This window comes from Microcaecilia unicolor, chromosome 11 (genome assembly GCF_901765095.1).
Source record: "Microcaecilia unicolor chromosome 11, aMicUni1.1, whole genome shotgun sequence".
Lineage (NCBI taxonomy): Eukaryota > Metazoa > Chordata > Amphibia > Gymnophiona > Siphonopidae > Microcaecilia > Microcaecilia unicolor.
Window position 1 is genome coordinate 204,492,647 of NC_044041.1, and position 16,515 is coordinate 204,509,161.

General features: G+C 43.4%; 1 protein-coding gene across 1 annotated transcript in view; it reads left to right on the plus strand.

The window, feature by feature from the left end:
* Positions 1-1,680: 1,680 nt before the first annotated feature.
* Positions 1,681-16,515, plus strand: part of CSMD2 (CUB and Sushi multiple domains 2) — a 507,359-nt gene continuing 492,524 nt past the window's right edge. The window contains exons 1-2 of the mRNA XM_030220011.1: positions 1,681-1,759; positions 8,080-8,296. Coding sequence (XP_030075871.1) covers positions 1,681-1,759; positions 8,080-8,296 — 296 coding nt within the window. The remainder of the gene's footprint in view (positions 1,760-8,079; positions 8,297-16,515) is intronic.

A 16,515-nucleotide genomic window follows, 5' to 3' on the forward strand; every position in this document is an offset into this window, starting at 1 on the left:
GTGTTTCTATTCATACGGGGCTCCTCTGAATGATAAATATAAAAATACGATCTGTCTTCTGTGCATATAAAGATAAAAAGAAAGAGAGAGAGAGAGAACCTGTTGTACACTGCCTTGGGTGATTCTCTTGACAAAGGTGGTTAATAAATCCCAATAAATGTGTATAATGGAGAGAGAGAAACCTGAGAGAAAGAGGGACATGTGTAGAGAGAATCAGCAGATCCAGACTGAAGAAATAACTCATTAGGGCAGAAAAACTCTGGTTCACTTGGCTGACCACTGGGTTTCATGTTAAGAGGCATTTGCTCTTCACTCTCAAAATGATGTTATTTGGAGTAGGGGATTAGAATATCTTTGCAACTGGGGGGGGGGGGGGGGGGGAAGAATTCAAGTTATGGTAATTTAAGAGCTATTATACATCTTTCTGGCTGTTCGACCTTACAAATGTGGCAGTGCAGTCTGTCTGCTACAAATTGTATTATTGAACATTGTCAAACAGCCGTCATCTACTATGTTATTACGTAAACCAGGTTGGCACTTGTGATGCATTTCGTTGCTTGACTCTCACCTATAATTTCCTGCCTTGTGATGTTGCCTTAGGGACGGCTGCGTTCAAACTGGCCCAGGGAGATCAGAACCAGGCAGCTGTGGAAATGGTAGGAAAAGTACAAAGGGGCCAGGTTTACCTTCTCCAGTTTGTGGCTGGTTCTGGCTCACTTCAGTTTATCTAACACCTTCAGCCTTTCATCCCCAAACCCCAGGTCAGCCTAGCGCAGATGGTTTAATTCAAACAGGTCTACTATTCAAAAAGCTAAATTCAAATAGATACATAAATTCTTTGTCCACAAGACAACAGTAAACTAATTCTTCCCTAATTAGTGATCTCGTGAAATGAAGGCTCATGTTTTTTGATCTTTTATAATCAATTTTGCCTATGATAAAAATATTTAAGCGGCTTCTGGGAACAGACCAGCAGCTTCTGAACGTTAATCAACACTGTGCTGATCGCTATTGACACTGTGGTCAATGGATTTTTGAAAGAACATGAGGGCCTGGAAACATTCTGCTTCTTGCAGTGCCATTAACAATAAAACTTTATTGCTCATTGTATAGATAGCTTTGTGAACCGAATCAATCACATATTTCAGAGTTTCCAGCTGCTCTGCTGACATAACAGAACAGTTAAGCATTTTAGTGCCATTGGTCCAAAAAAAAAACCCCTTTGTTTAGGATCAGTTCACATCAGCCGCCATTCACTCAGGAGAAGTTGACTTCACACTAACGTGGAAAGAGAATGCATACTTGTTTCTGACATGGCAGTCACACTCATCTGACTTCACTGGTTGCGTAATTTCCACGGTCAAAACATAGACTCTATGAAAGTAGTGTTATGTAACCCTTGTTTGCCCAGTAAACATCAGGCTGAGTTACTTTAATTGTTGTTTGGATTGTGTGTGAGGTCAGGGATGGGACTGGCAAGCTGGGAGGCCAAAAGGCATTGAAAAATCCACTCACTCAGCACTCTCCTTTTTCTCAATGAAGTAGTCCAAGCCAGTATGGAACTTGAATGAGGTAGAAACAAGGGGACGACTTCTCAGTGCCAACCGTTTACAGACGATACTAAAGCAGTTGTAGTAGCAAACGCTTAGTCTTCAGTGGAAGTTCTGATGAACCCATACCATGGTAGAGGTCCTGAGACACAAGTCTATGGCAGCCCAGTCTCCCTCTGGATTCCTGATTCTGGTAGAATTCCTTTTAGGTACGAAAGCTTTAGTATTTTTCAGGCCCAATGTTCTCTTTGAATGGGACCTTTTCCCCCAGATGTGGCTTTGCTAGTGTAGATTTCTGTTGGTCCCCTCCTCATCCCTTCAGGCAGATCTCTTTTCTGCTCCTCTCCTTCTGCTCTCAGTCCTGGTGGTCTTGTCCCCCTGTTCCAATTCCTGGAATGCTCTCCCCTGGGAGCAGGCTAGGAGATGGAAATGGTGATGGAATTCAAAAATGCATGGGATAAATAGTGGCAACACTCGTAATTGGGAAGTAAAGCCAGTGCTGGGCAGACTTCTACGGTCTGTGCTGTGATCATGGTTGAATAGATTTGGAGGGTTTGGAGTGGATCTTTTCAGGGGCTTCAACGTCAACTTCAGAAATTTTAGAACAAGGACACTGCTGGGCAGACTTCCACGGTCTATGCCTTGAAAATAGCAAGGACATATTATGATCAGGTATAGATATGAAGTATCACATGCCATATGGAATGAGTTTATCTTGTTGGGCAGAATAGATGGACCGTACAGGTCTTTATCTGCCATCGTCTACTATGTTACTGCATTACTATGCGATTCCACATGGATTCAGAACAGCAGCTTTAATTGGTTTTGTTGCTCTTTTCAAGTTCCTCCTCTCTGTGTTAGTCAGTCACAACTCTCATTACTTCATGATACACAGGCCCAGGGGAGCAAACAGCCAAAGACAAACACTTTTTCTTCACTCAACGCGTAGTTAAACTCTGGAATTCGCTGCCGGAAAAGGTGCTTAAGGCGGTTAACTTAGCGGACTTCAAAAAAGAGTTGGACGGCTTCCTGGAGGAAAAGGCCATAGAATGCTATTGAATGGATGAGGGAATAATACAGTATTTCTAGGATGGGCGGGACAAATTGCTTGTTCTTTTGGCCGCTGTCGGTGACAGGGTGCTGGGCTCGATGGACCCTTGGTCTGTCCCAGCATGGCGATGCTTATGTACTTATGTACCTCTCCCTTTGGTTTGGTATTTATACTGCTTCAGAGTTTCCCTCCTAAAAGTTTCTCCTCTCGGCACTATCAGTTGCAGGTGGAAAGAACATCCCATGGTCTGGAAATGGTGGGATTCTTCCAAGTCAAAGGTTCACAAAGCTAGTACTGGTGGAGGCACTAGAGGGTCACTGTAGAGCTGCTTCTAGTAGGCAGAACCTATGCATTTTTAAGAAGGTGCCTAATTGTATTTAAAAATCACTAGCAGGTGTAGCTACTCTTCACCTACATCGCAGGCATGGGCAGTGACCCCAGCCCTAGAGCTGATATAAATGCAAGTGCTTCGACTTCTAAATGATAAGATTTCATGATTTAAGTTCATTACTGTGTAATCAACCCAAATGTACTGTGGAGCGATTAGTCTTGACTTCTTAAAGTGAAGGTATCTGGCAGCCTGATTGGACCATTAGGCAAACAGAGAAAAAGACCATCTGGCCTATCCATTTAGTCCATCCATGCCATCTACTCTCTCTTAGAGATTCTATGTACTTGTCCCAAGCTCTCCCTTGAATTCAGATCCTCTTTTTCATCTCCACCACTTCCACCGAGAGGCTGTGCCATAAAATCACCACCCTTTCCATGAAGAAGTATTTCCTCAGGTTACTTCTGAGTCTGTCCCCTTTCACCTTCATCCTATGCCCCCTCGTTCAAGAGCTTCCTTTCAATTGAAAGAGACTCACCTCCTGTGCATTTATACCACATAGGTATTTAAATGTCTCCTCTCCCGCCTTTCTTCCAAAGTAGACATATTGAGATCTTTATGTCTGTCCAAAAGATTAATAAAAAAATGCAAGTCACACACTAGTCATGTAACCAACAGTAAATAATACCAACGCAACAAATCTTCACCAGCATTACTTAACTGCTGTCCAGATTTTGAAGTGATTGAGGCAGGCAGGAGCGCTGAAACATGACAACTGTTAATGTAGACTGAATCTTAACTGGACAACTGCTCTCTCTCTACCATAATTTAATTTGTTTTAATAATTTGTAGATAATACAAACCTTTTTTGGCTAATGACTAAAGTTACCACCATTTTTAACACCTAAAACTATGAGGCATTTTTACTAAGCCGCGTTGGCGCCTATGTTTGCCCAACGTCTGCCAAATTGGACTTACCGCCCGGTTACCGTATGGCCCTTGCGGTAATTTCAATTTTTGCACGTGTCCACTACTCGCGTCTGAAAAATATTTTTTTTTTAGTTTCGGACGCGTGACAGCTACGCGCATCAAGTGGAATTTGACACGCATAGACAATTGCTGCACGGTTACCGCATGAGACCTTACCGCTAGGTCAATGGCTTGCAGTAAGATCTAAGACCAAAAATGTACATGTGGCAATTTTCATTTTGCCGCATGTCCATTTTTGGCACCCCTCCCCCACACACACTTTTAGTAAGTTCGCTAAAAAATAATTCTGCACATGCCCAAAACATGCGTCTACACTACCGCAGGCCATTTTTCAGTGCACCTTAGTAAAAGGACCCCTATCTGACTCCCTTCATCTAATCTCATTCTATGACTTTCAGAACCTCTGTCCTCAACTTGTAGCATAAGATCACACTAATTTCCTTCCATGGAATGTCTAATGTGAAACCCAGGATAGTAACGTAGTAAATGACGGCAGATAAAGACCTGTACAGTCCATCCAGTCTGCCCAACAAGATAAACTCATTTTACATGATATGTGATACTTTATTTGTATATCCGAGTTTGATTTGTCCTTGTCATTCTCAGGGCACAGACCGTAGAAGTCTGCCCAGTACTGTTCTTGTACTAAGTTCTGAAGCTAACATCGAGGCCCCTTAAAATTTACACTCCAGCCCATCCCTATCTAGTTATGATCAGGGCGTAGACTGTAGAAGTCTGCCCAGCACTGTTCTTGTACTAAAAGTGTCTGGAATCCTAAAGAGTTACAAGATTCCGGAATCCCAGTTAGTAGCAACATTCCATGTAGAACCCCAAAGAGTAACATAGTAAATGATGGCAGATAAAGATCAGAACGGTCCATCCAGTCTGCCCAACAAGATAAACTCATTTTACATGGTTTGTGATACTTTATATGTATACCCGAGTTTGACTTGTCCTTGGATGTTGGACATCACCAGATGCCTCTAATGATCCAAAACGCTTCAGGGCTTTTTTTGAGGGGGTACTTAGGGGTACCGAGTACCGGCACCTTTTCCATTGTCTGCTAAAATTGACCCCAAGTTTTAATGAAAGAGCTCAGGCCCTACACACCAATTCTGCCCTGTCATAGATTCTGTGACTGGTTTCAGGGAGGCCTGGCTATTGTGGGGTGGGTCCCTCAGTGATCACCCCACCCCTGAAGGGTAGCCTGGCATTTGAGTACTGGCACCTTTTTTGCTAGAAACAACCACACTGCTGGTGGCGCATAACTCTTTGATACTTACCAATATCCTATTGGTGAAAGAAGGGGTCTTGGATTTGCTTTTGTGTGTGATGAGTTTACAGGGTATAACATAGAAGAGGATATTAGTGTTAAACTTTGAGATTTCTAGATTGTATTTTGCATTCGTTTCCTCTGTTTCTGCAGACAGCACATCATTATGGGCATGATTTAGAGTTTAGAGTAATGTGAAACCTCTTTCAGAGTGTTGTGCAGACAGCGGTAGGATGAGTAGGTAAATTGCACAGTCAAATTGCTGGATACTGGACACTGCAGAAGTGGTGCGATTGCATTGCAGTGTAGACCGAGGGCCTTATTCCAATTTCAAAATGATTTTTTTTAAAGTCAGTTTCAATTGTTGATTAACCCCTGCTGTTCTGTGGTGCTGAAATTGGTCAGAACTCTAGCAGACACAGATAGTAAAGGGAATTTTCTGTCCGTCTGAGCTGAAGGGGAATCTAATGGAGCCATTTCAGTACCTCAGAGGCAGAAATAGGAAACAAACTTTTTTTTTTTTGTCGTGGTGGGGGGGGGGGGGGGGGGGTGGTATTTTATAAGATTGAAAGGAGGTAGAATCAGGAGGAACATAAGGAATTTTATATTCGGGCAAAGGGCCGGATGCCCACTGCAAGTGTGGGAGACGGAACAGGCAGTAAATTCAGGAATATCTGGGATAATCCACAGGAATTGAAGGGGGTAAAGCCCGACATCAAGTACAGTCTGTACAGTTGCCCGACAAGAAGGGAAGTGGGGTAGACTGCCCTACACCACTTTGGAAGGTTTGTTTAGTAAAGTGACGTAAAACTTGCTCTAAGTAGACTGAATGGGTCTGTGCCCTCATCTACCCATGCATCCTCTGTTTCCATGGTAACAGATGAGGTCCCTTTTCTTCTGGACCACAGAGACCCCCCTGTGCAAGGGCTGTAGAGACAATCACCTGCCCATTACTATCCCCAGTTACAGATGTGATAGATGAATACTAAGCACAGGACTTTCCCTCATGCCAGATTTTCAGCTGCAGTAACCCTTTAAGTGAGATGACTGAATCAGTGGTCCTATACTTAAACAGAAAAGCTATCCATTTGAGCTAGAATGATGACTCTCCATGCCCCACTTCCCAGAATGCCTCCCGGTCTCCCTCCTCTTCCTAAACCGATACCTTTTGGCCAGATGGAGTGTTTTTAGCCAAAAGTGATGTTTCCCTCCAACTGAATTTTCCAGCATATCCAATTTATACAATCATCATAGAGTTTTTTTTCATGTTATTTACTTCACTTCTAATATCCAGCTGCTTACGTGTCCTGCAGCTGAAGCGCAGGAATAGCACAATGAGATTCTAATTCTGCAGCATCCTCCGGGTGGCCTGAGCGCACTGAGGGGGAAAGGTTTTAGGCTTCATGGTTCCTGGGCAGAGAATAGGCTTAATTTTGCTGCCGCTCCTAACACCTTCACTTTCTCAGCCATGTTATTCAGTGTGACGGTTGTGATTTTTCAGGAAGGCACTGCTGGGGTTTCTGTCTTTGAGGAATTCGGGTTATTGCTATGATAGCAGCAGGACCTGGGAGCTTTTTTTTATGCTTGCACAGTCTTCCCTGCTCCCGGCATCGCATGGAGCCCCTTCCTGATAGAGGGAACACAGGCAGCAGCTAAGCACACAGATTGCCTTTCTTTTTTCTTCCTAAGTCTAGCACTGTCTGACATTTTGCCTGGACGATGTCGTTGGTATGCAGGCCTCGTATCAACACTGCAACTTCCAGACGGTTTCCCCCGGCAGTTTTCTAGTTTTTCGCTTGCGCAGTGCAAAGGAAGATGATACATGGTGTTCAGGCTCAGTAAAACACTAGCGTTGTTAAAAGTTAAGCAGTCTGTTTTGTGTATTGGGGTAATTGAAATCATTCTTTATTACTGTGTGAATAAATGCTACACCAGGACACGGTAAAGATCCTAAATGAAAGAAATTGGAGAAAATATTTGATCACTCATAGTTAAGCTCTGGAATTCATTGCTAGAGGATGTGGTAACAGCAGTTAGTGTAATTGGGTTTAGAAAAAAAGGTTTTGGACAAGCTCCTGGAGGAAAATGCCATAAACTGTGATTAAGGTAGACCTGAGGAAGGCTACTGCCTATCTCTGGGGGAAGGGGGTGGTACAGTGGCGTAGGAAGGTGGGGGGACGGTGGGGCGGTCCACTCCGGGTGCACGCCGCTGGGGGGTGTCGGCACCTCGCTGGTTCGTTGCTCTCTCTTTCCCGGAACAGGTTACTTCTTGTTCCGGGGCAGAGAGAGCAAGGAACCAGCGAGGCGCCAACACCCCCCAGCGGCGTGCACTCGCCGGATTGGCCCTCCCGCCCGCCCCTCACCGCCTTCCAGGTATGTTCTCGCGGGGGGTTTGGGCTACGGAGGGGGGAGGGTGCGTCGCGCTGCACCCGGGGGGGGGGGGGGTGCGCAGCGGCGACCCGCCCCGGGTGTCAGCTGCCCTCATGACGCCACTGGGGTGGTAGCATGGAATCTTACTACGTTTTGGGATCCCGTCAGGTGCTTGTGATCTGGACTGGCCACAGCTGGAAGCAGGATACTGGGCTTGATGGACGTTTGGTCTGATCCAGTATGGCAGTTCTTATGTTGTGCTGGGATGCAAACTGGGTATCGCATCCAAGTGACTACTCAGTTCTGAAAACAGTACCAGGAACGCTGGTGCTATTGGAATCAAGGAATAGTGTTCAGCTCACTCTACATCCATACTAGACCTGGTTATTATATGTGGTATGTAGAGTTGTCTGGAATCTTTTAAAGCAAGGACAGTTTAAAATTATTCTTATGTTTCTTATATATTTTTTTTTAATATTGCAACTTCTGTATCTTACATGTCTTTATCTCTTAACAGGTCAGAACTGCAGTCACACGTTGCAAGGTCCGAACGGAACCCTGGAAAGCCCCGGCTTCCCGTATGGGTATCCAAACTATGCGAACTGTACATGGACCATCAGTGTCCAAGAGCAGAATCGGATACAGCTGGTGTTCCAGTCGTTTGCTTTGGAAGAAGACTTTGATGTCTTATCAGTTTACGATGGGACACCTCAGCAGGCAAATCTGAGAACAAGGTAAGTTCTTGCATTCTACCAGCTCTCATTCGATTAAACTTTCACTCTGTAGGGGGGTTTATGTTTTTACACTCTGTTTTCATTGGCCTTCTGCTCTGAAATCTAGAACTGTTCAGCTGCCCATAAACCGAAAACAGAAGATTTGTCTGTGTATTTGCCAGTTCCAGTTGGAAATTTTACCAAGACTTTGTGCCGATTACAAACAATTTAAGAAATTGCTGAAAACTTGTTCATGCTTTTATGGATTATGCTTATCTTTGGCAGGTTTTCTGTATTGCTTTGTATTGAATACGATCTATTATTTTATGTGATTGTTTTGTTATACTTTTATTATGAATGTTCTGTATTGTAACCCGCTTTGAATGTAAAGCGGGATATACATTTTTGAAAATAAATAAATCTGCAAAAGGCCACCACTAGGGAGAGCTCAAGAGACCATACTAGAGACAGGATGCTAGCAAGCAGTTAAAAATGAGCTTCATGGGAAGTGTAGTCTACAGAGATTTTGAATGACAGGAAGTGAGCTCACATTGGAGAAAGGCCTTCTGGAAGGTAGAGTTCTGAGACAGTGTGATTTCAGTTGCTATTGAGAATGAATTTGGCAGCTGGAGCTAACTGGAAAAGCTGCTGCCAGGGTAACAGAGAGAAAATGGACTATAATTTATTTATTTATTTGTTGCATTTGGACTAGGGTTACCATATGGCTCCAGAAAAAGGAGGACGGATTGAGCCAGCCGGGTTTTACTTCCATTGCTTTCAGTGGAAGTAATTGAGCCAGCCGGGTTTTACTTCCATTGCTTTCAAGCAATGGAAGTAAAACCCGGCTTGCTCAATCCGTCCTCCTTTTTCTGGAACCATATGGTAACTCTAATTTGGACCCCACATTTTCCCACCTATTTGCAGGCTCAATGTGGCTTACACAGTACCATAAGGCATTTGCCAAATCCGGTAGAGAACAGATACAAGGTTATGTTGGGTTCGAATAAGGTAGATGTATTCCAAGCTCCATTAGTGTCGAAAGGAGGGAGGTTGTATGTTGTCCAGTACGGTCTTTAGTTTAGTTGTGTGGTCAGATGTGGGGATTTACGTTGGATCTGTAGTGTAGGCCATTTTGAAGAGGTTGGTTTTTAGTGGTTTTCTGAAGTTTAGGTGGTCGTGAATTGTTTTCACAGCTTTTGGGAGTGCGTTCCATATTTGTGCACTTATATAGGAGAAACTTGACGCATAGGTTGTTTTGTATTTGAGTCCTTTGCAAGATGGGTAGTGAAGGTTTAGGTATGTGCGAGATCTGGATCTGTTTCTGGTTGGTAGGTCTATGAGGTCTATCATGTATCCTGAGACTACACCGTAGATAATTTTGTGGACAAGGGTGCAGATCTTGAAGGTAATCCATTCTTTGATTGGAAGCCAATGTAGCTTTTCACAGAGGGGTTTGGCACTTTCAAAACGTGTTTTACCAAATATCAGCCTGGCCGCTGTGTGTTGGGCAGTCTGGAGTTTTTTGTGAGTTGTTCTTTACATCCCGCGTAGATTCCATTGCAATAATCTGCATGGCTTAGAACCATTGATTGTATTAGGTTTCAAAATATTTCCCTTGGGAAGAAAGGTTTTATGCATTTGAGTTTCCACATTGAGCAGAACATTTTCTTTGTTACGGAGTTTATGTGGCTCTCAAGAGTGAGGTTGCAGTCGCTTGTGACGCCCAGTATTTTGAGGTTGTCTGAGATAGGGAGGGTGTGTTCTGGGGTGGTTATGGTTGTGGGGTTGTTCTTGTTGTGTTTAGATGAGAGGATGAGGCAATGTGTTTTTTCGGTGTTCAGTTTCAATTGGAATGAGTTAGCCCATGAGTCCATGGTGTCCATAATGTCAGATCCTGAGAAGCATTAGGTTGCCAAGGGAAAGTCACCCCGGTAGGGTTTCTGCACACTTGGTAATCAGAGGCTGAGATGCTGAAAAGGGACAAATGAAAGTTCATTTGCTATTTTCTGCAGTGTAGAGAATGACATGGGGACAAAGTTTGGTTACTGCGGGTCCCCGTCCTCATGGTATTCTGTAACTGCAGTATAGAATCAGACTTGCCTGGAGCTGGGACTTTGTCTACTTAAGATTTGACTCTTGTTTCTTCGTACCTTGCCCATTTACCCAAGTTCTATATAGTGCGACCTAAGTTGCATGCGCAAATCTGGTCATGTTCTGTTTTGTGCATGCAATGTAATTGACTTAACAAGCCAATCAGTGCCGATAATTGCAACTTAACAAACAATTATTGCCACTGATTGACTTTAATTAGAATTTACGTGCACAACTTTCTAAGCGTATTTTATAAAGTGACGCGTATAAATTCTAAGACGCAGATGTGAAAAGGGGGCATGGCCATAGGATAGGCATGGGTAGCTCATGGATGTTCCTAGAATTTAAGCGCAATGTTATAGAATATGCCCATTCCACGCATAACGTAGGTGTTGGCATTTATACCAGGTTTGAGTTGGCTTAAGTGGCCGTGACTAAATATAGTGGCAGGAAACAGGCTCTGGGTGTCTTCTATAAACTATGCCTAACTTTAGGTGTAGTTTATAGAATGCACCTAGGGGTCAATTTTTTAGGCATCATAAATAGAGTTGAGCCCTAAGCGACTGTTCTGGTATTTCCGGACCCACTTTATCCTCCGTTATGTGTTTCTATCCTTATTATGTCTATAGATTTTTCTTCCTGTGTCATCTCCCATATTACCTGCCTTTTGTGCCAGATTTACTCTGTGTTATGGTTTGTTTTGTTTTGTTGTGTCTTTATCTAGATTTTTATATCTGTTTAGCTGCTGGATTATAAACCATTTTGATATCATTCAATGACAGGACGGCATAACAATTGTATGAAATAAGTAAAAGAGAGAGAGAAATTGCCCTTTGATTTTAGGATATGCACAGAGCACAAGACCCTAAGAGTTCTGGAATCAATTTGCCAAGCATAGGCATGTGTGACAGTGTGTAAAGCATGCTAACAGTCGGGGCGTATCCTACCATGTCTCTGGGAAACAGAGACAGCCCGAGTTCATTGCAGAGACCACCGTCCTGTGACTTGCACCCCAGCTCATTGTCATCTTGGAATCATTCTTGGAGCCACATGGTCACGTAAAGTCACCCTCCTTAAGCCTGCGGTTGGCGCTGAGCAATGCACTTCTCCTATCCAGGTTATTAGTTGGCTGCTGTTCTGCAGCCTGTTCCTCACATGTACATCATCCATCATAAAAGCGCCAGGCTTCATTTGTCAAGACCCATCAGAATGACGCCAGGAGGAATGGGCTTTCACAGTGAAAACACGATCGTGGGGTACATCGCAGACGTTCATCTATAAATGCAAGACTTAATATATGCGCGGTTTCGGATTTCCTCATGGCACTCATTTGATTTGGCCTTAATAGAGAGGGTGCCTCCCTCAGCTCTAATGGGTTATAGATTCACTGAGTCAGTAGAAACCTGAACTGCATCAGAAGATCAAGCAAAAGTGTTCATTACAGAAGAGACTCCTGTGCATGTCTGAGAACTGCACGTTGGAGTTCCCAGTTCAGCCCTGCAGCCGCTGATGTGTTGGAAAAAAACAACCCGCTTCCGTTTTGTCTGTCTTTCTGATCTTCTCTTTCTTTCTTCGTCTTCTGAAGGGCAAACAGTGGTGGGTAAAAATGAAAGTAACTGCCGTAAAAGCAACTACTTGGGAGATAATCAAGGGGGGAGGGGTACTGAAATCCTGCTGCATTCATCTTTCTTGACCTTGAGCAACCCTTGCATATATTTCCCGTGAGCCCAGGCTGCAGTTCAGCGCAGGCCTCAGCCTCGCAGTTGCGCTCACAACTCCCGTTACTTCTTCCTAGGGGAAGTGTTGGTTGAACTATAGCCAACCTTGTTGCGAATGTTAAATTTCCATCATTCTGTTGTTCAGCACTTTCCCCTATACGTAAACACTGGCTGAGATTTTCATTCAAAAGTCACCTGTTTGGAGGGGGTGGGGCAGGGCTGCTCTTCTGACTAAGGATTGTACCACTTAGCTTTGAAAAACCACTTTAATTGAAAACATTGTTTTAAATGAAGGCGGTAAACAATGTTGCCAGGGCTGCAGGTTTCCCGCCCAATTGGGCTCCTTCCCGAGACCCGCTGCGGCTTTTTCACGCCGCGTGCGGGTTGCGGGATTTTGGGTGGCTTCTTCTTACCCAGCCGGCGGTTTTTTCACCCGCCGCGTTTTTTTTACGCTGGTTTTCTGCGGCCGCGATGATGTCATTTGTATGCGAATGGACTCATTAATATTTATTAATGATGTCATTCACATGCAAATTAACTTTGTGCGGTTTTGGGCGTGAACATTTTTTCCCATGTGGCAACACTGGCAGTAAAGGACCACCCACCCGATATCTAAAACAGCTTGGCTGGCTCCAACTTGACCAGCTTGCGCTGAAAATCAGCCCGGCCAGTTAAGTTAGAACCTGCCAAATTTAAACCAGATAGTCACCGGAATAACTGGGTTCAGCGCTGACCGCAGGAGACAGCCCGGCTATCTTCCACGGTCTTAATATTGGGGCCCATATGTCCTATCCAGTCCCATCTACTTTCCCTATCACTCCCTTACAGATCCTATGTTCTTGTCCCCAAGTTTTCTTAAATTCAGATACAGTGTTTATCTCCAAGATACATGTATATGTAGTATACGTGAAGCCCAATTTTGCATAGTATATTGAGGTAGGAAGCAGGACATCCATGATAATCCTAGTATTTTACAACATCTATGGATGCCGTCAAATACACATGTATTTGCCAACATGTACAACAGGAGCTGTGATTTTTAAAAAAAGCTACACATCCAGAACAGTGGCATCGCTCGATACTTTCTATGTATAATCATAAGAATAGCAGTACTGGGTCAGACCAAAGTTCCGTCTGGCCCAGTATCCTGCTTCAAACAGTGGCCAATCCAAGTCTCAGTACCTGGCAAGACCCCAAAGAGTAGCAAGATTCCAGAATCCCAAAATAGCAAGATTCCATGCTAGTTAGTCCCAAGGATAAGCAGTGACTTTCCCTGGGTCTATTAGTTTATGGACTTTGCCTCTAGGAATTTGTCCAAACCTTTTTTTTTAAATCCAACGGCATCAACTGCTTTTACAACATCCTATGACAACGAGTTCCAGAGCTTAGCTATATGTTAAGTGTAAAAAGTAATGCCATGTAACTTCGTGACCTGTCCTCTAGTCTTTGTACTTTTTGAAAGAGTAAACAAACGATTCATGTTTACGAGTAGAGCAGGTAGACCTCTATCATATCCCCCTCTCGGCCATCTCTTCTTCAGATTGAAGAGTCCTAATCTCTTAAGCCTTTCCTTGCATGAGATGAGTTCCATCCCCTTAATCTTTTTGGTCTCCTTCTTTGTACCTTTTCTAATTCTGCTGCATCGTTGATGAGAAGCAGGATACCAGACCTGCACTGCAGGACTCAAGGTGTAGTTTCCCCATAGCTCGATACATAGGCCTTGGGATATTCTCTGGTTTTTTTTTCCTGTCCTCCTTTCCTAATAATTCCTAACATTCTGTTTGCTGTTGTGGTCACCATCACACACTGAGCAGAATATTTCAATGTATTGAGCCAAGTACCGGGACTTATTGTAATGTCTCATTTGCATAAGTCAATAGGGGCTGAGCTGCTCAATTGTACGGCCGTCTCTGCACATTCGCACCGGTGATTATACAAAGAAGTGATGATTTCTGGTACCTCTGTGTATAATTGCCTGCAGTTAGGTGAGACAGTCCTGAGTGGGAAATTTCAAAGTTTTTCACATTGTATATAAATTATTGAGGGCCAAACACCATTGCTTCTGTGATCACTCATTTGAACCCTGGCCTAAGTGAACTTTATCAAAAGTGAATAACAGAGGAAAAAAGTATAAAATAAAAGCACTTAGATTAAGAAGGTACAAGTTAAAAAGCCAAAGCTTAAAACAGCATCTCATTACCTCTTTCCTGCTGTTGAAATGTTTGTTGAGTTTCTCACCTTGGCAGTCTGTAGCAGGCATGCGCTGAAAGCTGAGCACGCGCAGGTGGCCGTATTGTGGACAGTAACGTTTTCGTTACCATCAGGGGGGAAGTCTTCAGCTGGCGGAGCTTCGGATCCCCACCGGCTACTGCTAAACGTGTGCTAATGTTGGGTGGGCCTGAGCCCTAAGTGGGTGGGCCCCGGTCCACCCAGACCCACCTGTGGCTACGCCACTGGGTCTATCATATAATATGAAGAAGCACTGAAAGTCGGGCTGGAGGCTCATGAAAATAGACAGAGGATTCGTGTTTTTCATAAATGTCCTCTTAATTTTAGGCATTATTTTTATTGTAAACAGTTTAGATAATATTATATAGGCGGTATAGCCAATAACCTAACCCAGACCAGACCCAAAAGAGAGTCTGGCTTATAACTACAGAGCACACATTAAATTCTCTTTCAAGTAGCAGAACGTGTGTGAGACTGTAGAGAAATAAATGATCTTTCACCAATATTTCTGTACCTGGCAGTTAACACAATGCAGTTCAGTTAAACTTCAGAAAAGATTGGAGCTGCAGGGAGGAAGGGATTGTAAGTAGTCAATTAGTCTATGTGGTGATCCATTGATAGGTTGTGAAGAAAAATTCTGTTTCTTACTGATCTTTAATCTTTTAATTATCCCAAAAGATTGCTATGCCCTCTGCATGTAGCATCTCAAAAGGAAACGGTTGTAATTAAAGCCTTTATGGACTTTGAAAGAAAACTTTCAGATTAAAATTTGCTGTGGCTGTGTTCAGCTTTGTACCCACTGTGTGATAAATGTGGTGTTGAGTAGCGTGTGGGAGCCAATTCGCAGTAACAGAGCAGGGAAAGGCTGGTCCCTGGGGCTAAAATGATAGCTGGAACACCTCGCCACAAACGTGTAATGTTTAAACACGAGTTCTATAAAGAGGAGGCCTTCAATCGCGTTGTGCTGGGCACAATGGCTTTTCTGAGTGATTCCATGCTCACTTCTTCAATTCTTCCTAAAACTTATTCAAATAATAGGTCGAGAGTTCAATAAGTGTTACAAATAGCTCAAGGGGAAGCTATATGAACCCTTCAGTTATGGTTTTCATTCCCACACATATTTATATGACATTATAGGAGAGAAAGAACAACCCCCTCCCCCCCCACACACACAATATTCAGCGCTGTTTAACTAGTCAGAAATGGCCACTGACTGGTTAAATAACTTTTTTGTGGCTAACCACGGAAATTCAGTGGGAGATTCTATATGGAATGTTGCTACTCTTTGAGGTTCTATATGGAATGTTGCTACTCTTTGAGATTCTATATGGAATGTTGTTACTCTTTGAGATTCTGTATGGAATGTTGCTACTCTTTGGGGTTCTATATGGAATGTTGTTACTCTTTGGGATTCGTGGACTGTTGCTACTCTTTGAGATTCTGTATGGAATGTTGCTACTCTTTGAGGTTCTATATGGAATGTTGTTATTCTTTGAGATTCTGTATGGAATGTTGCTACTCTTTGAGATTCTGCCAGGTACTTGTGACCTGAATTGCCCACTGTTGGAAGCAGGATACTGGGCTAGATGGACCATTGGTCTGAGTCAGTATGGCTAATTTTATGTTCTTACCCTCAAATCTCATCACCCTGTTTGGATGGATAATTTTGGGCAAGAACAATTTATATGTTCAAAATTGTTATCCAACTGTCTTAGACTGAACAGCAGCACTTCTGTAGTCAGCGTTGCTACCAAATGTATAAGCACTTTTGAATATTCATCTCCTGCTGTTTAGTACACACAACGTTCCCAGTTTATAGAGAAACATTTTTATTTATTAAAAAATGTATATCCCACACCATCGACAGTTCTGTGCAGCTTACAACCAGTAGATGATGGCAGATAAAGCCTGAAATGGCCCTTCCAGTTTGCACAGGAAGCTGGTTAGGGATTTAACTACTGCTCGGCGCAAGTCACCCCTAGTGCCTTCATGGGGATGTAACTACCGCTCTACGCAGGTCATCCCCAGTGACCCCTTGTTCTGTGAAGAATTTTCTAACATATGCACAGAGATCTTAACCTCCTTCCTGGCCTTTGGAACACCTCTGTTCAGGTCAGATAAACAAGTGTTCAAACAGGTTGCGTTGCTCATAGGTTTATGCATATATACCACCACCCAGTTTTACAAAAGGACGTATGCATT